This window comes from Phytophthora sojae (genome assembly GCF_000149755.1).
Source record: "Phytophthora sojae unplaced genomic scaffold PHYSOscaffold_4, whole genome shotgun sequence".
NCBI lineage: Eukaryota > Oomycota > Peronosporomycetes > Peronosporales > Peronosporaceae > Phytophthora > Phytophthora sojae.
In genome coordinates, this window is record NW_009258118.1 from 6,074,304 (window position 1) to 6,099,827 (window position 25,524).

At 53.7% G+C, this 25,524-nt stretch overlaps 9 protein-coding genes across 9 annotated transcripts; 8 read left to right on the forward strand and 1 right to left on the reverse strand.

Moving 5' to 3' along the window:
- Window positions 1-402: 402 nt before the first annotated feature.
- Window positions 403-2,526, forward strand: PHYSODRAFT_315265 (hypothetical protein; the record flags this gene model as incomplete). Its single annotated transcript, XM_009529296.1, has 3 exons — window positions 403-1,143; window positions 1,209-2,444; window positions 2,467-2,526. The coding sequence occupies 3 exons, from the start codon at window positions 403-405 to the stop codon at window positions 2,524-2,526; spliced, it is 2,037 nt and encodes a 678-aa protein (XP_009527591.1).
- A 2,212-nt stretch (window positions 2,527-4,738) lies between these two features.
- Window positions 4,739-5,686, forward strand: PHYSODRAFT_286087 (hypothetical protein; the record flags this gene model as incomplete). Its single annotated transcript, XM_009529297.1, has 1 exon — window positions 4,739-5,686. One exon carries the CDS (start codon window positions 4,739-4,741, stop codon window positions 5,684-5,686), a length of 948 nt encoding a protein of 315 aa, XP_009527592.1.
- Window positions 5,687-8,036: 2,350 nt separating this feature from the next.
- PHYSODRAFT_417700 (hypothetical protein) lies at window positions 8,037-8,291 on the forward strand (the record flags this gene model as incomplete). The annotated part of the gene is made up of 1 exon (XM_009529298.1): window positions 8,037-8,291. A coding segment is annotated over one exon (255 nt), but the record flags the coding sequence as incomplete, so codon positions are not given.
- An 851-nt stretch (window positions 8,292-9,142) lies between these two features.
- PHYSODRAFT_498931 (hypothetical protein) lies at window positions 9,143-9,412 on the forward strand (the record flags this gene model as incomplete). Its single annotated transcript, XM_009529299.1, has 1 exon — window positions 9,143-9,412. The coding sequence occupies one exon, from the start codon at window positions 9,143-9,145 to the stop codon at window positions 9,410-9,412; it is 270 nt and encodes an 89-aa protein (XP_009527594.1).
- Window positions 9,413-9,650: 238 nt separating this feature from the next.
- PHYSODRAFT_499285 (hypothetical protein) lies at window positions 9,651-10,052 on the forward strand (the record flags this gene model as incomplete). Its single annotated transcript, XM_009529300.1, has 2 exons — window positions 9,651-9,827; window positions 9,978-10,052. Coding segments are annotated over 2 exons (252 nt in total), but the record flags the coding sequence as incomplete, so codon positions are not given.
- Window positions 10,053-13,370: 3,318 nt separating this feature from the next.
- PHYSODRAFT_332306 (hypothetical protein) lies at window positions 13,371-13,799 on the forward strand (the record flags this gene model as incomplete). Its single annotated transcript, XM_009529301.1, has 1 exon — window positions 13,371-13,799. One exon carries the CDS (start codon window positions 13,371-13,373, stop codon window positions 13,797-13,799), a length of 429 nt encoding a protein of 142 aa, XP_009527596.1.
- Window positions 13,800-14,480: 681 nt separating this feature from the next.
- Window positions 14,481-17,444, reverse strand: PHYSODRAFT_315263 (hypothetical protein; the record flags this gene model as incomplete). Its single annotated transcript, XM_009529302.1, has 5 exons — window positions 14,481-14,495; window positions 14,915-14,941; window positions 15,181-15,846; window positions 15,880-16,147; window positions 16,174-17,444. The coding sequence occupies 5 exons, from the start codon at window positions 17,442-17,444 to the stop codon at window positions 14,481-14,483; spliced, it is 2,247 nt and encodes a 748-aa protein (XP_009527597.1).
- A 1,329-nt stretch (window positions 17,445-18,773) lies between these two features.
- Window positions 18,774-24,143, forward strand: PHYSODRAFT_559294 (hypothetical protein; the record flags this gene model as incomplete). Its single annotated transcript, XM_009529303.1, has 2 exons — window positions 18,774-21,252; window positions 21,295-24,143. The coding sequence occupies 2 exons, from the start codon at window positions 18,774-18,776 to the stop codon at window positions 24,036-24,038; spliced, it is 5,223 nt and encodes a 1,740-aa protein (XP_009527598.1). The 3' UTR covers window positions 24,039-24,143.
- Window positions 24,144-24,295: 152 nt separating this feature from the next.
- Window positions 24,296-25,359, forward strand: PHYSODRAFT_332309 (hypothetical protein; the record flags this gene model as incomplete). The annotated part of the gene is made up of 2 exons (XM_009529304.1): window positions 24,296-25,214; window positions 25,283-25,359. The coding sequence occupies 2 exons, from the start codon at window positions 24,296-24,298 to the stop codon at window positions 25,357-25,359; spliced, it is 996 nt and encodes a 331-aa protein (XP_009527599.1).
- Window positions 25,360-25,524: the final 165 nt, after the last annotated feature.

Consider the following 25,524-nt stretch of genomic DNA (forward strand, 5'->3'; position numbering starts at 1 on the left):
CCCACCACCCACCATTAGCCAGTGGCCCGCATCAACGCCGAGTGAAGGTCCTTCACTGAAAGACACCCCATCCTGCCTCTGCATTGCTCAGCGCCACGTTGCTTTCGCCGCGTTCGGGGACAGACACGGCAACAACTTCACGAGCGTTTCTGAAGCGACGTAACGAGTGGTGCAGAGCGATTTTTCTGTATTGAAGTGCTTTGTGTGCAAAACCGGGGCGACATCCTTCTCTGCGTCCTGCTTTAACAGTTCCATTATCGACAGATACCAATAGACAAAGGAGACTGTTCTCCGGACACATGACCCGGTTTTAACAGCCGTTTTTATTTCGGGGTGCGTTACAACAACAACCGTCAGTCTCCATTTAGCCCGACCTCGAGCACACCTCCCCCCTCCGTCACCATGGTCGAGTCCCGCCATGACGTCGAGCAGGGGCTCACCCCGCGGCTGAGCAATGCCTCCTCCTCCTCCATCTACTTCCCTCCCACCAACGGCAACGCCCCCACTGCCACCGCCGGCTCCAAGCAGTACATGGCGCTGGAGCCCGTGGACGCCACGCACTCGTTGCGCACGCACTGGGACGAGAGCGTCGGCCACGGCGTGCGTCGCCTCGTGCGCACCATGCGCCAGCATGCAAAGGCGCCCTCCGTCTCGACCGCCGACATGGCCGACAAGCTCCGGCACGACGCCAAGGACTCGGCGCGCTTCTACTGGCAGAACCTGCTCGTGTTCCAGCGCGAGATGCTCTGCGGCGTGGCGGCCATGCTGCTCATGATCCCGGAGACCGTGGCCTTCAGCTACGCGGCCAACCTGGACCCGCTCAACGGCCTGTACGCCACGGGCTTCCTCGGTCTGGCCGTGAGTCTGTTCGGCGGCGTGCCGGCCACCGTTGCCGGCGCTGCCGGTGCCGTGGCCATGGTGATGCCGACCATCACGAGCGTCACCGGCTCGCTGGCCTACTTGACGTACGAGGAGCGGCTACAGCACCTGTTCGTCGCTGTGACCGTTGCAGGCGTGCTGGAGCTGCTGTTCGGGCTGCTGGGCCTGTCCAAGCTCTTCTCGATGATCCCTCGCACGGCGCACATCGGATTCCTGAACGGCCTGGCGCTCATGATGTTCATCTCGCAGAAGACGACGATCGAGGTGTGCAAGAACGACACGATGCGCTTCGGGGAGTGCGAGATCGCCGGCAACCTCGAGTGGATGAGCGAGTCGTCGGCTACGACGTGGGTCCCGTTGCGCTGGTGCTCGTGACCATGGCCATCATGCACTACTTCCCGCGGACGCCGTACGTGGGCCACTTGATCCCGCCCACGCTCGTGGCGGCGGTAGTCGGCGTCGGCTTCGAGTTTGGCATCAACCGCCCACTGCTCGGCTACGACGTGCGCACTATCGGCGATACGTCTCCTCTGAACGGTGGACTGCCGACTTTCGCTCTCCCCAAGTTCGGAGACGTGCAGGACTGGGGCGTCGTGCTGTCTACGGCGGCGAGTGTCATGGCTGTGGGACTGTTTGAGTCGCTCATGACGTTGCAGTCGGTGGTGGACCTGAAGAAGGAGCAGCTCTCGCAGACGGCCACGCGCAAGGAGTGCATCGCGCAGGGCATCGGCAATGTGCTGTGCGGGTTCTTCTCCGGTATGGGAGGCTGCTCCATGATCGCGCAGTCGAACGGCAACATTTTGAACGGAGCTCGCTACCGCTTGTCGTCGTTTATGGGAGGAGTTTATACGTTCCTGGTGGTGTTTTTCGCCAGTTCGGTGATCGAGCGCGTGCCCGTGGCGTGTCTGACCGGCATCCTGTGCGTAATCGTGATCCACACGTTCTACTGGCCGTCGCTCAAGCTCATCTTCCGCGTCAAGATCACGGACGCCATCGCCATTGTGCTCGTGACGGCGCTCGCGGCTGCGATGAACCTGGCCATTGCCGTGATCGTCGGCGTCATTTGGCAGTGTCTGGTGAACGGCTGGCAGAGCGGCCACTTACTCACGTTCCGCACGGGCATGGAGGTGGTGCCTGTCGTGAACGCCCAGGGCCGCGCTGCAGACAACGAGCTGCTCACGAATCACGAGGAGGCCAAGATCTACTACATCAAGGGCCAGCTGCTCTTCTCGTCGGTGGCCTCATTCCGCGAGTTCTTCGACGTCCTCCATGACCCGAACGTGGTCATTCTCGACATGTCGGACTGCGTGTTCGCCGACTTCTCGGCTGCTGCGGCGCTGCGTGAAGCTGCTATGCGGTACCGTGACGCCGGCAAGACGCTGGTGGCTCGCAACCTCGACGCGCAGTCGCTGGACATGCTGAACCATGACTTCGGCTGGGACTCTGTCGAGAGGATTCAGATCGCGACGCCCGGTACGGCCACCAACGGCGACGACCTTGCCAAGAGCAAGATCGACAAGGAGCGCGCTTCTCGCTACTCACAGCTACTCACACGGCTCGCAGGCGTCTCGTGGTTCGCTGCACCAGCTTCACATTCCGTCGCCGTGCGAGTCGTCGACGCCCTACCGTCCTGCTACTGGGCCGTAAACTTTTTTTATTATGCCAAAGCACAGGACATCCGACACAAGGTTTCGCCAACGCAGGGTCGTAAGATGCCGCAGCTCTCGCGATTCCTAGTACACTTGATGTTGTTTTGAAATTGCAATGATGCAATGCAATGATTTACGTGTTCGCGTAGCCAAATTACACCTGCGCTAGTCTCAGTTTAGCTAGTCGGCGGCATAGTGTGGTGTCCGCATACGTCGAGTCTCCTTTGGCTGGCAGTGAGTCAGCAATGGTAGTCATGAGGGCCTTCCATTTACGTCGGTCTTGGGCAAGCAGTCGAAGTCTCTCCAAGTCTGAGCTGGTGCGGAGGCGGTAGCCACACCCACTAGCATCAAGGTCCTGGTCGAGGACAAGAGGCAGTGTGGCGCGGGGCCTACCTCTCCACTTGCTGCTGTCGGAGGAAGAGAAATACGCCTTCATCTGGATAAACGCCGGGATATCTTGTAGTCGCCGTAGAATGTGCCCGAGAAGCCCCCACCTCGCAGATGTGATCCGGTGACGGAGCGGCCGCTCGTCGCACGTTGCGTAGAGATCAGCGTTTTGAAATTGTGTTTGGTTTTCCGTATGGACATTTTTAGGGTATCCATAAAGCTGTTCATCTTCCTTGACTTCTTGGCTTGGTACACTCCTGGCCACAATAATACGGCCACCCCTAAAAATTACCATAACTCCGTCAGTTTTGCTTATTATGCGGTGCTGTTTTGACACAAGTAGCAAAACACGGTGCAAAAGGCCTGACATGTGTTAACGCTCGCGTTTTTGCAATCTAACGGGTGGCTCACATACAAAAAAACTGTTTTGGCAAGGTGGTCACAACTTACGGCCACCCCATCCCAATACAAAATCCTATACTAATTGAATGCTTGTACAGAGTGAAGGTCGGGCAAATAACTTGAGATTTGTATGGGTCTAGTTAGTGAACCCGCTAGTTGGGCTAAATCGCGTCCTAGAGAAGAATGAAGGCATTGGTCATCTTAGCATAAGTGTAAACTACAGCTCCAGTAAATTGCGCGGGACCTCGGGTGATTTTGAGGGAGATCTAGATGCCAACGTAAATCTAAAGTAGCGTCGTGACAACGTCCATATGATTTGTATGGGACGATTTGATCAGGAAGTGACGAGTCGAATCGTACTCGTGCGTGCGGACTGAAGCCTCAATACTTGTTCCAACTTCGGTTAAAATATTATCTACGTTACTTGTTGCTGCTGCAGTCATCCATTGTCCTTTAGTACGGGAGGAAGAAAGGTTTTTCAGGTTCACTAACTACAGCTTTTCAACTTCAAAACGGCAAATTGTAAGTTCAAAACAGCAAATCGTAAAGTCAAAACTGCAGACCTTGCGAAAATCATAATCGAAGCTGTATCGCCTTTGACGGGGAATACTCGGGTACGGTGCCTGGGCACGGATACCCTCTGGTTAGCACTATATTGGAGGCTCTCCCGATGACCAACGACATACAAATTCAAGTCAAAAATCATCCGGATAGTGCTTAGTGATACGAGATTGGAATATATCACCATCAAGAGACCATTAACTATGAGAATGTCCATTTCGTAAAGCATGTCCGGCAACATCAACTACAACGTGGGTCGCTTGCGACCTTGAAATGGACTCAGATTCTCTGGGTTCGCACATATTATTATTAAGTTTTAAATGATGTGATTCTGGAACGTGCATTTATCGTATCAGCTTGGGCGCTAGACTACATTGCTGCCTGTGCAGTCCTCCCAGTCCCACTTGAATAGTGGCCAGCGTATCATCACTCATCCAGCCATATAGTAGTAAATAAGCACATAAACTACTTTTATCTAGTGCTTTGATCACGTCAATACAAGCTCACCAAATGCCTGAATGATGGCATTATCACTACACTGGTACCTTGAACGATAAGATACCGCCAGTTTGGTACAGATCTAGATAGTGATGCCTCTGCATAGTGATAAAAAGTGGTCTCCCGAGGCTATCACTACAAAGAGGATTGTCTGTACACTTGTCATCATCGAATGCGAGCCAAGCATACGGTGCAGTTGAAAGTATGTCCCACCGCCCCGCTTACAAGGACGGACAAACGCCAACCCGCCGTAAACCCTCAATTCCCTCGGCCAGCCATAGCAACTCTCTCACTCGCGAAGCACTTTGCAATTCGCTTGCTACCCCTCAGCGCCCGAACAACAGCCGCCAGGTCGTCCGACGATGCGATTCAACTGCTTTGCAGTCTTGGCCGTCACCTCTCTGCTGGCGTGCGCTGGCAGCGCCTCGACGTCGTCAGTCACCAAGACGATCGAGCACGACTTCCCAGCTGCCATCCTCTCGGACGCGAACTACAACAATGGCGCACTAGGCGCCAAGAGGGTGTTGAGGGCTCACGAAATACCGGACAAGGAGAACGAAGACAGAATGTTCAATTGGGCGAAGTCGAATGCTTGGTCCTTCAAAGACAAATCTACGAGTAACGTCTTGGGAAAGATCAAGTTCGACCCGAAAGTAGGTGAGGGGCTTGATTCGTCTCGTTTGAAGACTTTGGCCGAGAACGTGGACATGTTCAACAAGAAGCACCCAAAACACAAGGTGTCACTGTTCGAGACTCTCAGGACGAGCTACAAAGAGGACGACTTGGCAAAAGCGCTGGTGACTGCGAAGCAAAGTGAAAGTACGAGGGAAATCGCGACGCGGCTGGAACAGCAGCAGTTTGTGTTTTGGCTGCATGAGAGGATTTCCCCCGACGACGTTTTCTTCATGCTGGGGATCAAGGCTGATGCGCAACACGCCATGCACAGCCGGAAGTTGGAGACGCTGGAGCAGTACATCCCCATTTTCAACGAGGGCTATAAGGAGTCACGAACGGACATGCTCACCGTATTGAGAAACGGTTTCAGTGACGCTCCTTTAGCTCGCGCACTTGCGATGGCCAAGCAGGAGCATTCGTCAGCAACTATGCTTAAAAACGGCGAAAAGTATCAAAAGGAGTTGTACTCGAAATGGATGGCGATGGGCAAGGATAACGAACCTTTTGACACGAACAGGGTTATGACCGAAGTGTTCAAACTGAGCAGCTTTAAAGCTGGTACCCCTGCGGATAAACTCGCTCTCAATCACTACAGCGTGTTCTACAAAAAGAATGCGCGAACAGAAAGCTCTTAAGTCGACCGGCAGGTGAATTTAATAGTAAGCCCCGCTGCATTCGCTTTGCATCGAATACTGGAAGTATTAGCTAGGACGGACAGCTACAAAAGTACGCTGCCCATTCTTGCAGGTATCACCCACAATATTCGGTAACTTTCCGAACGACTCCACCATCTCACGAGCCTTATCTCCCTCTAATGTGAAAGACTGCGTGTTCAATATCTCAGGGAGGTGGCAGGACAGCACTAAATGAAGACAAATTGCAGCACAAAAAAAACTGCGTTCAACGTTTCCTCTGCCTGGACGTCTCGATTCGATGCAGTCCTCTTCAGTAAATGTGCCCCCCACACACACGCGTTTCCTCTACATAATGAAATAGCTACGGCTCATTAGTCGGGCGGTACGCCGTCGACGACTCGGGCTACGGAATGTGGAGCTGGTGCAACGATCCCGAGGGCGCCTGAGAGCCATGGAGAAAAGCGCTCCTTGTCGATCTTGCTTTTGGCGAGGTCGACAACGTGCCTGGCACCAGTCAGATCCCTGCTTCCGAGTAGATCATTTTATCAGCGCAGAATTTTGGGACACATTAGCAGACGCCGTGGCTGCTAAGTAGACGCAGGTGATGCCCGAGCGTACGAATATTCGTTATATTTCTAACACGGCCTTTTTTGCTTAGTGGACTAAATAATAATACTTAAATTAACTCCACTCTCGACGTATTGTGCCTTTCACGTATTTTGGCGGGTGAGCTGTAGATTCAGGCGTAATTAGAGTCATAAAAGGGCGATCAACGCTTATTTACAGCTAATTCTGCCTAAGATTGTGAGCGCTTCCCCTAACATCCGCAATCAGCATTTGAGAGCCAATCGACGGAGATACGAGCAGAATGGCATGAATTGGCGGGTAGGAAACCGCCAATCGCTCTGTTTCCGCCTAACGAAGGCTGGATTAGCTTATTCCGCGTTAGCTCGGCCTCACCATCGCCGCTCCTAATTCGGCCATGGAGGGACGACCCGGAATTAATATGAGAATTAGCTAACTCGGGACATAATTAAGGTCGATAAGGAATTAGAGTTATGCCAGAATTATCACGGCAGAATAAGTGAAAGGCACAACCAACATTAGCTCAAATCCTTGTAAAAATGCACATGTAGCTTCGAGTTGCAAAATTCTAGTGTCTACAACCCAGGTCCCCATTCTAAATCGCACACACATACAAGTAGCTGTAAGTTGTGGATGGTCATTCAGCCCCAAGTAGTGTACATAAGCCACATCTCGTGCATATTTAGGGCAATACCTTTTGGCGTTTCTAGAAAGTGTCATTCTCTAATGTTGTTTTTACAGGACATTTTGCAGGTGCGCGAGTCTTAGTACAGGACAAAAATCCTGTTACAGGACTCCCCTTACCTTTCGATTTGAAAAATACAGGATCCCTATGCTTCTGTTACAGATAGTGTTCGCACAAAAACTAATTGCATAACTAACACTAGCGCTAGCAAGCTGTTTGTTAGTTCGATCGTATTAGCAAAGTGACAAAATGATCCTCAATTCAAAAACAAACAAAAAAAGCTGTTTGTTAGTGTATAGTGAATCTGGGTATCATGGTTGCGGAGTCAGGCGATTTTTTATCAATCATCTTAACGCTCTTTTTAGTTGTCGAAAGCTGCTTCGGGTACCCGAATCCGGGTATACCCGAGGCGGGTTCAAGAAACGGGTACCCATTGCGAGCCCTGCCGCTTACCAATGCGTACCTTAGATTTCCACTATCGCTCACGGCTGGGGGCCACAAATCATTCGTGTTCGACTTCTTTAAGGCGCTCCGGGCCGGTGCGGCCTGGAGCAGTCCCAGGGTGAGGTGCGGTGGGGCAACTGCTGCCTTGTAGGTAAAACTACGAATGACTTGCTAGACTACTTCTACTACCTCCGGGTGCTGGGATTGAATCCATGCGACGCGCCAGCGCATTTGGGATGTAGCCACTTGGTGCGATGCAGCACAGACCGATCTGAGCAGCGTCCTTGGACCACAATAGCCTCCCCGCTCAGCGGAAAACTGGTCTCCGCCCACAACAAGGGGCGGAAACCTTAATTCCATGCACCTGTAATTCTACGAACATCATAAGGTTGAATAGATAATATTATATAGTGTGAGGAGCTGGTGGAGGAGTGTCAACGGGGCGGGTGTGCGCCAGCGAGGAAGGCTTCAATCTCTACCAAGCGCAAGTCGAAGGCTATCTGCGTCAGCACGAATGCTGGGACGTTGTCGAAGGCAACAGCGCTGCTGATCCCGCTAATCCGCAGCGGGCAGAGCGAAACCAATTTGCTCGGAGCGCATTACTGTACGGCATGCTCCCCAAGGACTCGAAGAAGGTGTGCAGAATGGCAAGCGCGCGAGATGTGGAGGTCTTTCGAGCAAGACAAGACCAGGCGAGCATACGCCAGTGAAATTCGACTACGCAGTAAGTTGTACACCACCAAGTTCTCCTCCAGCGAGGACATGGAGAAGTATTTGGAGAAGTTGGAGGACATGAGGCGTCAATTGGCTAATATGAATGTATCCATCACTGATGAGGAGATGGCGAGGATTATACTGCAAGGTGTGGTGGATTCTCCTCGCAATGTCGTTCGTTTATTCAACCGAGATGCTGGTGGTGCAGCACCTGACTTGGCTACCCTGACCAACACGCTGCTTGGTGAAGCTGAGACGGACAAGGCGTGTGCGGCAACTTCTACTCGGAGTGATGAAGCAACAAGGGTGATGGCCCAGCGTCCTGTTCCGCAGAACCTGAAAGACAAGTTCAAGAAGAAAGGAGGCAGCGGCAAGAAGGTGAAGCAGGAGAACCGAAAGTGCTTCTTTTGTAAGAATAAGGGGCATCCACGCGCTGATTGCTATGGCTCGAAAGCTCTGAAGAAGAAGGAGCAGAACGCTGACGAGTCTGAGACCAACAGCAACCCAACAGGTATGGAGTGGAGAGCTTGGAGACTTTAACAACCTACCAGTTCCGATTCGCATGGCGCTGGGTGAGGGTGACATTCGTTGCACTGCAGACAGAGTGCACGACTGGATGCTAGATGGTGGTGCAGGGGCTCATGTGTGTGTTGAAGGTGGGTCCTTCGTGAAGATGAACAGAGACCCACTTCTGACACTTGACTGGAAAGGAGGAGTGGATTTCAATGAGCGATCGGGGACGATTCGACTGCAAATTTCGAATGGATCGATCCTTGAGCTGACTGGCGTACGAGCCCAGAGGTGCCATCAATCTCATTAGCCAGCTCACGCTGGAGCGTACCGGGTGGAAGCCATCGTACCTGGACACCGATGATGAAGATCAGCGTGTCAAGTACTTCGGCAAGGACGATAGTCGACTCGAGTTCTCTAAGAAGGCGGACGGTTTCCATTGGATGAAGGCGAGCCCTATGTTGGAAGCCGCGCTGATGATGAACCGTCAAGTGGAGACGTTGGAGAACAACATCGTCATGAAATGGCACTTGAAGCTGGCCCATCTGAATGAGGATGCCATGAAGAGAATGGTAAGGGAAGGCTTGGCTGATGGCTTGGGCGGGTTGATTTTGAATGACTTTAGGCGGACGCCGCTCAAGTACATTGCCTGTCAAGAAGCAAAGGACAAGAGAATGTCGTTCAAGCGCCAACAAGGGAAGCGTGCTACTGAGTGTGGAGCCTGCATCAGCTCCGACATCTATTACGACTCCGGGTGGGGCAAAGTCCTTTCAGCTCGTGCAGGATGAGGCGTCACGGTTTAAGTGGACCTTTCTGGTTCAAAAGAAGAGCGATGCTAAAGCGAACATTCTGAATCTGTTCCGCCGACTTGTGAAGGACATCAAGGTCAAGTTGTTTAGATCTGATCGCGGTGGTGAGTTCCTGAACAACAAGTTGAATGATTTCTTCAAGAAACATGGTATTGGGACGCTGCCTACAAACTCTTACACACCCGAAGTAAACTGTTTGGTCGAGAAGCTGAATGGCATGCTGCTTGTCAAAGCCCGCGCAATCCGAGAGGCAGCCAACTTGCCGCAGTGTCTGTGGGGTGAGGTCCTGCACTATGTTGTTCATATTGACAACATGTGCTCAACGAAAACTGTCGGAGGCATGACGCCGTATCAGAAGCTGTGGGGCAAGAAACCCGACCTCAAGAACCTGAAAGTGTGTGGCTGTTTGGCCTATTACCATATACCGAAGGTGAAACGAGGCAACAAGTTGGAGATGCGAGCCAGGCCGGCTGTGTTTCTCGGCATGGCTGAATTATCACTGGATTATCGCCTGCTGGACCTTGAGACTGGCGACATAGTGGAGCGGCGATCTGTTCGTTTTCGAGAGGATGTAGCTGTTGGGAGCGACTATGTGGAGAAGTTGCTGGCCAAGCGCTACTACGGAAAGCGGACAGTGGTGCCAAGTGATGTACCTTATGTCGTGCTGCCTGTGAAGCAGGTTGCTGTTCACAATGAAGAAGTGCAAATGCGTGAACCTGAGGTTGAAGCCGCAGACCAGCTTGAAGAGAAGGCCCCCGCTCCAGGTGAAGATGATGTGGACATGAGTAGCAGTGATGAGAGTGAGTGGGAATGCAATGACACCACCGATGAAGGAGGTGACCACGTTGGAGCTTGTGCCGGAACAGAGTGCCGAGTGAATGCACGTCCTACTACGGCATTTGGGTCAAGTGGGAGCTCAAACCCGCAGGTTGTTGGAACGAGTGAGAGTGTTAGTTCGGCTGGGGCCGCTGCGTCAAGCGCAAGCACTGCGAGTCCCAGTGGTCGCGTGAGTGGAAGCTTTGGTGGCAGAAGCACCGCAACCGTAGGCCAAGTGCCATCTTGTGCTAGCAACAACCAGACGCCGCCTGCAGCTCCGCGTCGGTCCGGCCGCCAACGCCGACCGAATAGCCGGTTTGATCCAAGCACATGGTTGATGACAATGACTTTCATGCAGTGTATGATGATCGGCGTGGTGAATGAGATCCTGAACCCCACGTCTCGTAAGGCTGCCTTGGAGTCGGAGCATGCCGCAGGCTGGCAACATGCTATGGACGCAGAGTATGAAGCGCTGATGAACAACATGACTTGGAAGCTCGTGCCAAGGCCTAAGAGAGGAAGAGGGCGGCAGCGCGCAAACATTTTGACTTCCGTATGGGTTTTGGTGGTAAAGCGAAACGAGCGAGGAGAAGTTGACATACTGAAGGCCAGGCTTGCTATACGAGGATTAATGCAGAAGTTCGGGATAGATTATCTTGCAACTTACTCCCCAGTTGTGCGAGTTGAGTCTGTTCGGCGATGTTCCTGGGCCTGGACTGCGTGCACGTTGACTTCGTCACCGCATTCTTGAATGGCGAGTTGACTGATGTGACCATATACATGGAGCAGCCTGAAGGATATGAAGACGGAACGGGTCGAGTCTGTAAGTTACGCAAGGGACTGTATGGTTTGAAGCAAGCATCTAAGACATGGAATGATACTCTTCACAAGTTACTTGTCAAGCTTGGTTTCACACAGTGTACGCATGACTCTGGGGTGTACTGGAGACGCCGGAACGGACGTGTCGTGTACCTTACCATGTATGTCGACGACATACTCGACGCAGGGACACCTGGTGACATTGCTGGCGTGGTGAAGGACCTTGCAAAGCACTTCAAGTTGAAGAACCTGGGGCGAGTGCGGCACCTGCTTGGCATGGAAGTGAAGTACTTGCCTGGACGCATGGTGAGCATGTGTCAGAGGGCGTATGTTGAGCGTCTTGCACAGAAGTTTGGCCCGGCACAGGCAAGGCCTGTGCGCTCCCCGCAGTTCCACCATGAGAAGACCACTGAGATCGAGACCGACGAGACGAAGATCAATGACCCGAAGCTTCCGTACATAGAGATCGTCGGTTCGCTGCAGTATCTCGTCGCTTGCACGCGACCCGACCTGGCCAATGCAGTGCGAACCCTGGGGCGCTACATGAACGCGTATACGGTGGAGAACTACAGAGCTGCGCAGCGAGTTGTGCGCTATGCTCTTGCCACCAAGGACAAGGGACTTGTGTACCGAGTGACACCTGAGTTTCCTACGTTGGATGCATTCGCGGACGCTGATCACCAGTCGTGTCCGGAGACCAGCCGATCGGTGACGAGCTACGTGCTACGTATGCATATGTTTGGATGTGGAAGAGTCATCGCCAGAGGTGAGTGACTGAATACACATGGGTTGCTTGCTGCGAATGCTGCAAGATGGTGACATGGGCACGTGAGCTGGTGAAGGAGCTCGGATTCGGTGACCCGTACCCGCAAGTACCGGTGTATTGTGACAACCAGACTACGATTGCGGTGGTTGCAAACAATGGCAACACTTCGAGGGTTCGACACATGGCGAAGCACGCGCGGTTTATCAATGAGTATGTTGATGAGAAGGCGCCGAAAGTGCTGTATGTGCCGAGTGCGGTGAACCTCGCGGATGTGTTCACCAAGGCGCTGGGCCCGGCTGAGTTTGAGCGTCACAGAGGTGGCCTGAACATCAAAGACGTCACGAAAGTCTGGGCAGAGGTTGAGGCCCCTGCTGAGCGCGTGGATGAGTGTGCTTCGACAAGCCAGGACATGGACGGCGAGATGGAAGAGGCGTAACGCTCTCGGTTTAGTACTGATGTGGCGTGATCGAAGGCTGTTGGTCACGCAATACATGTTGCATGAGATCTGCATGGACAACTTGGATATCCAACTTGGAATGAAGTGGGAGTACGAGACTTCAGTGGCAAGGTGGCACACGGACAAGTAGTTGAAGTTGAAGCGGTTGGAGTTAGTTATTCCAGTTAGATATCGGTAATAAGGAAGAGTGCGAGTTGTGAGTGGTTGTGATCATGAGGGAGAAGGACAGATTCAGAAAATCTCTGAGTAGTTCTCCAGGATGGATCTGATGTCTCCCTTGCCCACTTTGTGTGGGCCGGAGTGGTCACTGGTAACTGTAAGGGTTTTTTGGCTGAGGCCTTCCCCGATGAAACACAACGAGCATCAATCACTTTTGAACTTTCAATCTTGCAGACAAGTGTTCTTCGCTACGATCGGAAACTAGCTCGGCCTCTGGTGCTGAGGCGGCTACACTAGTTCTCGCAAGATCTTCTACCTTGACTCGTTCATGTTTTCCTTCTTGCTGGTTCCCTCTGTCGGTTCGATACTTGGCTGCCAGTGAGGCAATCCACGCAAGGGATCGTTGGGCCGTCGACCACTCCAGGATTAGCTGGGTGCGCACGCCCGGCCTGTTAGACGACTCGGTGAGAATCGCTCACGCAGAAACAGCCGGCTTGGACGAGATTGGTGCATTCGCGGAAGTCAGGATACGCGATCGCCGTTGACGCTCGTACATGTGGTACAATACTGTATCGTAGCTGATAAATTCACATGCATCGAGAACTGGATCGTGTTAATAGCGCCCTTCACCAACTCTGTGCAGTGATAAGTAACGCAAGCTCTGTACACTGGAATCGTATGCGTTGAGCCGCAGGCAATTCGGGAATGGCAAAGCTTTCCCATTCTCGAATCGACCGAGAGAGAAGCACTCAAGACCTCAACCGGGCATAGACCGCCAACATGCGCCAGGGCTACTTTCTCCTGATAATAGTCGCTTTGCCACATGCATCCCGGGTTTTGCTATTGCTGAGCAGTCCAATGCCCACCGCAGCCTCAGAAGCGCCAGTAAGGTGCAAGCCGCAGATGATATCGAAGAGAGAATGCAGACGCCAAATATCGGCAAACTGAGCCTTTTCTCCAAGAAAGAGGCGAGCGTTCTCAAGAGTCTGAAGAAAAACCCGACCTTGACCAAGACGCTGAGCGGCAACCCGTCGCTTATCAAGCCTTTTGAGAACAACCCTCAGCTTGGCAAGACGTTCGATACCTTGCAAAAGGACACCGCTCTAATGACGAGGATGAAGAGTTTGAAAAAGAGTCCTTCCATGGACAAGCTCAAGACGGCGATCAGCAAGAATCCGAGCGCGCTCACGAATGAAAACGTGGAAAAGCTTGGTGCGGCCGTGCTGAAGAAACCTTTCAGCAAATTAAAAAGTGAGCGCAACTGGAGGATGTATTTCGCGTGCGGCGTGATATTTTTGCTGGTACTTGGCGCCGGGGCTACATTCGCGGCGACCTCAGGATTGCTTTGAAACGAAATCCGAAAAGATCATGCCCAATCGATATAAAACTTCGATAGGTTAGGGAACCAATCACACCGGTGAACATGAAGAGGGTCACATGTTGGTAAGATAAACCAAAACACGTAAGCGGTCGAAGCTTTACATGTATTTTCATTGCAAATACTTCGAAGTATATAGTAGCGGGCACGTAATACGTTTTTTGTCTTTGAGCTCCCGTGATCTAGTCTCCCCCACTGTTGGGATCCTTAGATCTTCTCCGAAAGAGCTCGTCAGCGTAGTGTGTTGGGGACTGTTTACTACTCACATGGCCGCTCGCATCCGCGACAAATGTGCTCATCCGCTGTAGGATGCGAGTTTGGGCCGTTGATATTGAACCAACGCTACCTCGAGGTGCAACCGGCTGCGCCACAGCGTCTGCGAGGGAGCGCAGCGATTGACTGTGTGTTCGCTGCAGTCGATTTCGCAGCTGATCTTCACGTGCTGTAGTTGAGGGTGGCGGGGCTGCAGATTTAGGGGTTGCTCTGTACGCTTCTTCCAGCTCGTGGAGTGACCGACGTTGACGTTGAAGACGTTTGCGCGGGTTTTCGACGGGTGGTACATCATTGGGTGATGGTGGCGAAGCGAGTAGTGGATCAGAGGGCCTGCGCTCCTCGGGGAAGAATGCCGAGTCACTTGGGGATGGCTGGGGCCCTAGAACCGAGGCTTCTGTAGTCGAGAGGAACTTTTCAATCTCGGATGGGACCTTGAAGGGCGCTTTCACTCTGGCAATCGGCGGCAGTCGAGAAGGGGAACGTTCCGGCTGATAGCGCTGGGGTCGGGATTCTGCTGCTGCTGCGCTAAACAGTTCGTCAGCGTAACGTGTCGGCGATTGTTTTTCCGTGTCAATGGTAGTGCTCGGTGTCAGACCAATTGCTGATCCCATGCGCTTCAATACCGGCAAGCGGGGGCGACTCACTGGTGCGCCAGAAGGCTGCGGCGTTTGATTTACAGGTGCGGAGCGCTTTCGACTCGGAGGTGGGGGGATCATTTGTGCGGATTTCTGGGCTCGGAGAATCTTCAAACTCGCTTGCAACTCTTGCAACGCCTTGAGGATAACGACCTCCCGCTCCTCCACGTTTTGCAACCGTGCTTGGAGGGACAATGGCGGGGGGCTGGTCCCCGGTGGATGAGAATGAAAAGCATGTTCAGTGTCCTTTGCTGGGTCCGCAGCTGGAATTGGCTTTGGCATGGATAGGTTTCCGTCTTTGCCATTAATACGAGTGCGTGCTTTTCTGTTGTTTCCATCGCTTCGAGCCGTTGCACTCGAATCCCCGCAATAGGTTTCAGCCTGCTCTTCGCGCTTTCGCCGTCGTCGATCGCGTAATTCAATGAGCTGGTCTCGAACGTTTACCCCCACGCCAAACTTGAGCGTAGGATCCTGTATCTCGACATTGATGGCCGTGTAGATCCGCTCAGCAGCCTGACGCGCCGTTAGTACTGGAGGAAGGAACGATACGTGCCCTCCTGCCCTTGCGCACACCTCGGCGATCGCGTCGGGACTGTAAACTGCGCGGACCATCTCAAGCAGTGGACAGCGAGATTGAGCTGCCTCATAGCTCTGCATGAAGGACGTAAGCATGTCCACTACAACGCGGTGGCGGTCCTCCGAGTATCGCGCTAGGACGGCCTGAAAATTTCCTCTCGAGAGCACACACATTTCAACGTGTGTGATAGCTCGAACGTTTGCTGCGCGCTGGTAATTCATCAACAGCGCCAGGTCACCGAAAGCCTGGCCACGAGAAATGACCAGTTCGTAGCCTTTTGGTCCGCGGCCGCCATTCTTACTGTAATATCTTCGTTGAGCTTCGTCCAGTTCGTATGCCGATTGTCGAATGTCATCCTCATTTTGGCCATTACGCTTTCGACTCGTCAGACCACCGCTTTGACGGGCTGTATGGAGCCCAAGCCCGTTGTGAGCGGAGGCCATCGTAGTCGTCGTGACCCTCTCGTATTTGTTCGCCTCACGACTGAGCTCGCAGTAGCCGCGATTCACCATGTAAAACGTCGTCCACCTCGCCTTGACGCATTATGAAGTCGTTTGGTAGATAACATCCAGCCGCAGCATTAACTGTTTCTGGAAATCCGGCGTGCAGTCCTTCCAGAACGGAATATGCACGACCAGTTCCATGTATTTGAACAACACGACCTCCAGCCCGAGCGTGCGTGAGAGCTCCTTCGAGAACTGGACGATGTCTCCATCCAAATACTCGTACTCGTGCCAGAGATGCTCGTAATATTCGTGGATTCGCTCTCGTAGCGATAGCGGCAGCTGCAGCTTGGCGGTCATAGCGAAAACCTCCTCCATCTTGTGCTGGTACCTGGTGGTGTTGGCGTTAAGTTGGACACGAGAATGGCGACGTGGCCGAACACAACCGCGAGCATAATGGAGCCCACAAGAACCGACAGCGACGCAAAGAGGTTCTGCCCGGAGGTGTCAGTAGGCACGCCCTCTCCCTGCAAGAGCAACAGTGCTGCGTAGAAACTTGCAGAGTATTGAGCTTGCCACGAAGGGTTGGCTTCGCTCGTATCCCCCTCTTCTCGCAGCAAAACAGTCCAAATGCAGGCATTGTAATGGGCAATGACCATGAGCATGGTGACAATCCCGGCGATGCGAAGCAGGTGCGAAAAGCGTGAGTATAGCATCCACGCCCAGAAATTGTTGCCGCCCCCCGACTGGTTGGCTCGCACCAGCCAAATCATGCGCACAAAACGTGTTACGTATGCAAGCCGCTCCACCGTCAGAATGTCAAGCGCAAACGTTACCCACTTCCCTCCGAAGTCGCTTAGATTACTGCGGTTAGCGTGCATCACGAGCGGCAGAGTCACCAGCACGTCCAAAACCAGTCGCGTCTTCACGTAGTTCCAGGCGATAAACCAGTGCGAGATGACGATCGCCCCTGTTGGAGTCACATACCCGGTATGCAGCGTGAACAGCACGTCCACAGCCAACAAAACTCCGACTACCGCGTCAACGTTCGTAAGCGAGTGCTGCTCCGGAAACGCGAGCTCCGTGGGGAACCAAAGTACGTAACAAAGCGTGGCAAAGAGGACAATCGCGTACCGCACTTGAGAAAATTTCGAGTAGGGGGACAGCGGCAGGAAGAGTTTGTACTGCCAGTAGCGCAGCGTCATCCACATCGACCCCATCACGTAGTGGGCAGCGCTGTACCGGGACCCTCGACTCGCAGTAGTTCCATAGGCGAGATCAAAGTGTTCCCCAAGTTGAGCGCTGCTAGTCCCGCTCTCGAAAGGTGGAGGATCTACTGCACCCACCGAGTTGTTCAGGCTGCTACGCTCAGCATCAGGAGCTCTGTGAAAGCTAGCAGCTCGGTCACCGCCGCCCTCATGAGTCGAGTTAGCAACGTCGTCACGATCGTTGCGAGCTGAGAGATGAGAGTGCAAATTGTGCTCGGGCAAGTTGCGCACTATTGACCCCCGAGACCCTCGAGCGGTGTGTCTCGCCGAGTTGGCACCCGCTAGGTCGCTGTTGCCACCGTCTGGCAGACCACGACTCGACCCAACCAGGCCACGACTCGAGCCGACCGTTCCTCGTCGTTCTTCTGCCATGACAGCGGACGGCGTGCGCTGCAAATGGCGGATCTGGAAGCGAACCATCATCTCTTCGTACGGAGTCTCGGGCGGGTGGTCGGTCATGGCGTCGCCTGCAGTGCTTGCGAGCTCCATGGACGTGGCAACTTTCGGGTTGAAGCTTGACGCGAAGGACAGCCGCGGCACCAGCGAGCCCGTGGACATCCCTAGCATCCGAGTCGTCATGCTTCGGCGTAGAGGTTTGTCGGGAGGTGGAGCAGGAGCCCCCTCCGAGGGCCCCGCGACCGGGTAAACTTCCCCCGTCATCGTTGAATGGCGCCGCGAAATCCGAGCTTTGGCTCTGCGCAATGGGATCGATGCGTCTCGATCGGCGAAGACGCTGGACTGCGACGACACCGAGTCGGATTGTTCGACTGGCGCATTAAAAACGAAGGTCTCGTGATCGCTGACGCCCCCTTCGGGGTCGGGCCCAAACAACGGTGGCGCCAGGTTTGCAGATGCATCGACGGAGGGCTCGTCCATCGCGCAACACGGTAGTTTCGCTGTTTCGAGTGGACGGACGCCTCCGTTTCGTGAACGCCCACTCAGCATGGACGCGCTGGGGGAGACGCACGATTTGTTGGCCACAACTGGTTTACCATACCACACGAAGACTTTAGCTGCAATGCCTCCTTCAGCAGTTTACGGGGCTTCAAACCGCCACAAGCCTTAATCTCGATCTCACCAGAGGGATCCGAGCATTCGTGACGGAGTCTGGCGTTGATGGCAGGGATCGGTTAGCTGAGAAGAAGTAGACTGGGTCTAGCTGTGTGTACGTTGTACTTGGCACAAAACTTGATGTTGGGCTGGCTGCTGGGGGATCAAACCGCGACAGTGAAGACCTGAGGTGTTATTATACCGTCTGTATGAAGCCAGCGTTGACAACACCGCAACCCTCGTACTGTTGTCGGCGAGTGCTTTGGCATCATACTCCTGGTGTCGTGTCAAGGTAGGGGCCGATGAGACTGCGGTATGCATTAAGTTCAGATGGCGCCATTCGTTGGTCTTGCTGGTGCAGTGCACCAGGTGCACCCATTCGACCCATTCAACCGTTGGGTACACTTTCACAGTAGCCGGTCTGGTCTTTTCCGCGCGCTGATTGGCTAGTCGAATCTGAATATCCACTTTCGCGCCCACTGTCTCGCGCTACCGATTGTATCCCCTAGTCCACATACAAACGCAAAACGACCATCACTCCTCGCCTTTACAAATCTCAATATACGCCTTGAACCACGGTCGGTTGCACTAGCCACAGTAAAAACTCATATATCCCGGCCGCTAGACGGGCCCTCCGCATTCCGCATTCTGCGTCGCGTCGTGGGCTCCTCCTCCCCTGCTTGCTTGCTTGCTTGAGCCATGGCGTCGACGGGCGGCGTGCGCGTGAACATCGTGGAGGCGCGCGGCATCCTGGCGGCCGACGCCGGGGGCACGAGCGACCCGTATGTGACCATGACGCTGCTGGACTCCAAGGGCCAGGCGCTGGCCGCGGGCGGCAGCTTCAAGACGAAGGTGGTCAAGAAGACGCTGGCCCCGCAGTGGAACGAGACGTTCATCGTCGGGGACCGCCTGGACCTGCGCGTGGCCACGACGCTGCGGCTGCTGCTGTCCGACTCGGACGGCGCCTTCTACAGCGACGACGTGCTGGGTGTCGTGGACATCCCCGTGGCGCTGCTGCTGACGCTGCGCGAGCCGCTGGACAACTGGTTCCAGCTCACCAAGCACGACAAGATGAAGAAGGACTCGCAGGGCGAGCTGCACGTGGTGCTCGAGAAGCTCGCGCCCGTCGAGTCCAACCTGGGCCGAGGCTCGGGCGTGCTCGTCACGGGGCTGGAGCAGAAGCCGCCGCCCGTCGCGAGCAGCGAGCCGCCCAACCTGCTCTACGTGACGTTGAAGTCAGGCAAGGATCTGCTGGGCATGGACAATAACGGCACCACTAGTGATCCTATTGTGTTCTTTACCTTTAATGGACAGAAGCACGAGTCCACCAAGAAGGAGAAGACGCTGCGCCCCCAGTGGAACGAGAAGTTTGGCTTCTTCGCCCCCGATCTGAAGAGCAGCTTGTCCATTTTAGTGGAGGACTACGACATTACCATTAATGACTTCATGGGCAAGGCGGACGTGTCGCTGAAAGATCTGGAGCCGAATGCGGAGAAGAACGTGGCGGTGGAGCTGGGCGGCAAGAGGGGAAAGAAGGATAAAGTCGAGCGCGGTACTCTGTTACTGACGCTGCTGTGGACGTACGACCCGGAGGCTCGAGACATTGCGGCTAAGAAGAAGAAGTCGACATTTTTGCCCAATTTCGGCGTGCCCGATAAGGACTACGACTCGGACGACGATGAAGGAGTGGAGATTGATGATGGAGAAGTCAAGAAGAAATCTGAGGAGGAACTGAAGAAGGAGAGGGAGGAGAAAGCTGAGAAGCAGGCAGCCATCTTGTCGGAGCTCAGCAGCTTCGAAATCAAATCCGGCGACTACAATGTCCAGGTGCACGTCATTGAAGCGCGCGACCTGGTACCGAAAGACTCGACTGGCACGTCGGACCCTGTGGTGTATGTTGAAGTGTTTGGAGAGAAGCAGCAGACTGCGGTGAAGAAGCAAGTGCTCAGCTGTTTCTGGGATGACCTGCTCATCTTCCCATTCCGTAACCTGGACAAGGCTGAAGTCGAGATGGGATACGTCCGTCTGAGCGTTATGGATGCCAACACACTACAGAGGGCAGAACTCATCGGCGGAGCTCAGTTCGATGTGTCGTACATTTACTCGCAGGCGAACCACCAGCTGGCAAACGTCTGGATCGGTCTGACTGACATTACGAACACTACGAACCAAGGCATCCAAGGATACCTGCGAGCCTCCATTTCGATTATTGGACCAGGCGACAAGCTTGTCCCTCCCCCTTCGCCGTTTGGTGAAGGAGCAAGTACGGACATGAACAACGTTATCATGCCGCCTAGCGTTACTCAGCAGGTTCACTTCTTGGGGGCAACCATTCACGTAGCGGAGCACTTGCCGCCCATGGATGTTGCCGTGGTAGGCAGAGGTGGTCTGGATGCATACATTAAGGGATCCATTGCCGGCGGTGATGAAATTCGGACCCGTGTGCGCACCAAGAAGGGAAGACGTGACGAGCTCTGCCCTAGCTTCAACGAGGAGTTGATGCTCGTTATCCGGGAGCCGTCAATGGCTGACTCGATCCAGCTAGCTGTCTATGATTGGGATCAGGTGGGATCGGACGAGTTGGTGGGCTACGTCTATCAGAGTTTAAAGCTCGTCAAGGCCATGGGTGGTAAAGTTTCACCGTTCTGGGCCAACATTTACGGCGCCCCCTTGCGTTTGAAGTCGGTTGGCATAGGTGATTCGATGAAGAAGCAGATGAACACATACCCAGATATCGCCAGCACATACCGTGGACGTCTCCTCATCAGCTTCCGCATTTTGAAGAACGAGGACAATGAGTTTGATGAAACGAACCAGAAGCGCAACACCAAGCGCATTCCTCGCGACTTGTACCCCCGCGAGCGCATTTACCGCATGCGAGCCCACTTTGTGTGGGGAAGCCAGGTACCGTCCTTCTTGAGCTCTAAGCGTCCTGGCCAGAAGGCGAAGATGCAGTTGGTGATGTCGTGTGGTCTAAATGAGATCGCTTCGTCTCGTGCTCGTAATGTGAATGGTGTGGTGGAGTGGAACAACATGGAAGAGAGCGAAAAGATGCTTCTTCCTGAAGATCTATCTCAAGTGCCCGATATTTTCCTGTATCTTTGCAGGGGAGAAGGAGATACGCGCAAGGCCGTGTGCTTCCGCCGTTTTACTGCAAAAGAACTTCTGGAGGATCGCGGTGGGTTCAACACAGAGGTGGAATGGCTTCTAATGAAGGAAGACCAAGCAATTGATGCCCTGGAGGACGAAACTTTCCCAGGTAACGTGTTGGTTCGCATGGGCTTCGGAACTGAAGAAATGGCGATGCAGACAGCCTGGGATCGCTCCGACCTGGATGCTGTAAACAAACGCATTCCATACCAGCTCCGCGTTCACATTTACCAGGGCCGTCGCCTTCCACCTGCTGATTCGAACGGCTTGTTGGATCCGTTCCTTGTCATCCGATGCATGGGAGAAAAGGAGAAAATGACCTCGAAAAAAAGAAAGACGAGAGATCCATTGTGGTACGAAACGATTTATTTCGACGTGAATCTACCGGCGCTCAAGTACGCACCCCAGGTGATGCTGCGTGTCATGGATTTCGATGACTTTGACACCAACGACTTCGTTGGCTTAGCTGCGCTCAACCTGGCGGAAGCACACATTCGAACATCGGAGCAGCTATCAAGCGGTCACCTTTCAGCACTGCCTGACCCGAAGTGGCATCCGATCATGTTCCAGGAGCCGGGAGATTGCGAGGGCGAAATTCTTGCGTCCTTGGAGCTGATTCGCAAGCAGTTTCCCGACGAAAAGGTTCCGCGTGCGATTCCGATTTTGCCGAGAAACCGCAAGGCTTTTCTGGAGATCACAGTACTCGGTCTTCGGAACATGGAGCCGTACCAGTTCCTGCCAATTCAGTTGCCTTTTATCGAGTTTGTGCTCGGCGGCAAGGATCACGCAGCCCAGGAGATGATCACTGAGAAGTCTAAGCGACCATCGGGAAGCAACCCAAACTTCCTGCAACGCATCGTGAAGGAGGTCGAGCTGCCTGAAAATGCCCATTTCGCGCCTCGACTGAACATTATCGTGAAGGACACGCGTCTCGGTGGATTCCAGACACCTATCATCGGATCAGCTTCCATTGAAATGAGCTCAAAGATCCCGTGGTCGAAACATTACCGCCCACCCCAGACTGATACATTCGCCGAAATCGAACTCGAGTCAGCTGATGAGTGGAACGATGACGCACCCCTTCTGGGAAGAGTAGCTAAGCCTGACCTGCCATCGGCCGAGTCGGTCGATAACGGAGCAGGTGTGTTTGGCGCACTGAAGAGCATGGGTGTGGACTTCGACCCTAATGGAAACTTTGAGGAAGGATCGTCTCGCCGCTCAACTATTGCAGGTGAAGATGACGACCCCGATTCGAAGAAATACCTCAAGCACCGCGAGTTGCTTGATGGCGACTTGGAATCCGAGCTGAAAACGACGCCCTTCGAAAAGTACGGATTGCACATTGGTCAGAAGAAGAAAAAGTCGTCTCTCCTCGCAGCAATCAATCCATTCGCAAAGAAGTCGCGCGGTGTTGGAGATGACGTTGGAATCTACAAGATGGCTGGGTATTTCAAGGGTATGATCCGTGTTCTCGAACGCGAAGACGAAAAACCGCTGCTCGACTTCGATACACTGCTCCAAACACTTCCGTATGAAGTTCGTATATACGTCCTGGATGGAGTTGGCTTCGCGCCAATGGATATTGGTTTGAACGGCCGTCCTGGAAAGTCAGACCCTTACCTGCGCTTGAAGCTCGGTGACAAGAAGATCAGCGACCGCAAAAATTACATCGAAGATACAACCGACCCGGACTTCTACAAGATGTTCTTGATCAACACGAAGCTTCCGGGTGCCGGCTTGCTGACGATTGAGGCAATGGATCACGATCTCATCGGAGGTGACGATCTGATCGGCAAAACAACGATTGATCTCGAGGATCGACTGTTTGACAAGCGCTGGCAGTCGATGGGCAAAATGTACGAAACTTCCAGTCGGCTGCGTTTGAAGCCTCTTGAAACACGAACCCTCAACATCCCGACGTCTCGAGCTCCTATGGGCACAATCAAGCTGTGGATTGACATTCTGAGCCCTGCTCAAGCCCACGACTACCCGCCAATCGACATCTCGCTGCCTTCTCCGGTCGATATGGAACTTCGTGTTGTGGTCTGGAAGGCGCGCAACGTGCCTTCGTTCGACACAATGGAAGACATGAACGATTTGTTCTTCCGCTGCTGGATGGAAGGTTCGGATTACCAAGAAACGGATATCCATTGGCGTGCGAAGAAGGGCAAGGGATCGTTCAATTGGCGCATGAAGTTCCCTATCACCTTGGGGCACAAGCAAATCAACACCAAAATGCCGTATTTTCACGTCCAGGGCTGGGACAAGGACGTTCTGTCCGCGAACGACGCAATTGGTGTGGCCACGGTGGATCTTGGAGCCTTCTTCCGTCAAGCGTACAAGCTCAAGACGAATGTCCAGTGCTACGAAGATGACGATGAAACTCGAAAAAAGAAAAAGAAGGCCACTTCTGATGATGATGCTGCGGTGAAGAAGATCAGAGAGGCTACCGGCCTCTGGGATGACGACGATCCGGCCGATTCGAAGTGGCTGCAGTTGCTAAGGCATGACCACAAGACCAACGAGAAGGAGCGCATGGGCGAGGTGTGCATCTCGCTGGAGTTGGTTCCTGCCGAGAATGCGAAGAAGAATCCGGTGGGCATGGGTCGGTCGTCGCCGAACAATTCGCCGTACCTGCCTCCCCCTGCTGGGCGCCTTTCGTTCTCGCTCAACCCGTTCAAGGTGCTCAACGACTTGCTCGGCCCTGCCATCTGCCACCGGCTCACGTGCTGCTTCTGCTGCATCCTGTTCATGGTGGTCATCTACTTCCTGGCACCGTTCATCAACGTGGCGATTATCACGCTGAAGGGATAACTGGAGCAACCGAGGACCGGTTTGTTGTCTTTGCGCTGCTTGCTTGCATATTTCTAATGATGTAGCGCCCCGCGTAGTACTTGGAACTTGAATACCTAAATTTTTTGTGCACCTTGTTGTCTTCATCTCAGCCATTCTATTTAGGTCTCGAAGTGAAGCGTTGCGATCGTCTAGCAGCGATAACTGCCACGGTCGCTTCGTTACTCGGTGTCGAAGAGTAATTCTTCTCCGAGACCTCTTCTTCTTCTTCTTCTCTCATGCCCCGCAATCGTGTCGGGATCGAGGTTGACTCGTTGCCACCAGCGCATAAGCAGGAAGATGAGCCTCACATCGACAGCTCCCGCGATTTGTTGGGTGGATCCTTCTCCTCGACGCAGCTGAAGTCGACTGCTTCAGCGCCATCACTCGAAGCTGCCAAGGCGCAACGGCAAAAGGAACTGCTGCGGAAGAAGAAAACCGAGCGACGTGCTCATGCACAGCAGCGGGCTGCTGAGAAACAGCAGCGCCAGGATGAGAAGAAGCAGGAACGCGAAATGCTGTCGATGATGGACGAAGATTTCCCCGCGGTGGACCCACCCAACGTGCTGGTCGATACTTCCACTTCGACCCAATCTTTGGCGTGTTTGGAGGTTGAACGCAAGGATGAGGAAGCTGCAGCTATGAATCACGATGCGGTCACCTTTGTGTCTGAGAAAGACCCCGTAAACTCGAGTTCCCCGCGAGCTGCTAAAGACGACGCTCCTTTGCCCCCGTTGAGTTACGGCTACGATATTCTAGCTGATGCTTGCCCGCCCACTACAACTGAGACTATGCCAAAAGTCACAAAAGGTTCTCCGCTAGCCAAGAACGCAAACGCTGCGGCTGCTACAATCCAGAAAGCTCTGAAAAAGAAATTCAAGAAGTGCAAGACGATGTTTCGACAATCTCCTCGGGTCTTCGCGGAAGAAGTGGTTGTTGCTCCATCGTCGCCAGAAGAAACAGCGACTGAAGTCCCGGCGACTTGTGACGACGGAGCCTTAGAGACGGAGCTTGTTGGGCCTACTGTCGAGGCTTTGGGCGTTGATATTGTACGAATTCCTGATTCTCCCCATGAAAAAACTCCTTCATCTCCAAGACCCGAGCCCATTGTGCCTCTTTTGACATTACCACTGAAAGCACCAGGAACTCCGCCACCACGTCCTCCCAGCCCAAGTTGTTCTGAATCGTCCTCCTGTTTTTCTTCATCCTGTTCGTGTTCTTCACAGTCTGGTTCCGCGTCTTCGTGCTCTTCTTGCTCGTGTTCATCGAGCTCAACTTCAAGTCCAAGCTCATCAGCGTCTGAATCAGACAAAAGGAGCCGAAGCTCTCAACGCGCAAGACATACGAGTCGAACAGCTCGATCTTCACAAAGACAACGACGTAAAAGGCGGCGCCACACAGGGCAGTCGTCCCGCAGCCATTCTCACATTAGTAGGGGGCCATCGTCCACGCTATTGCCGCCACGCAG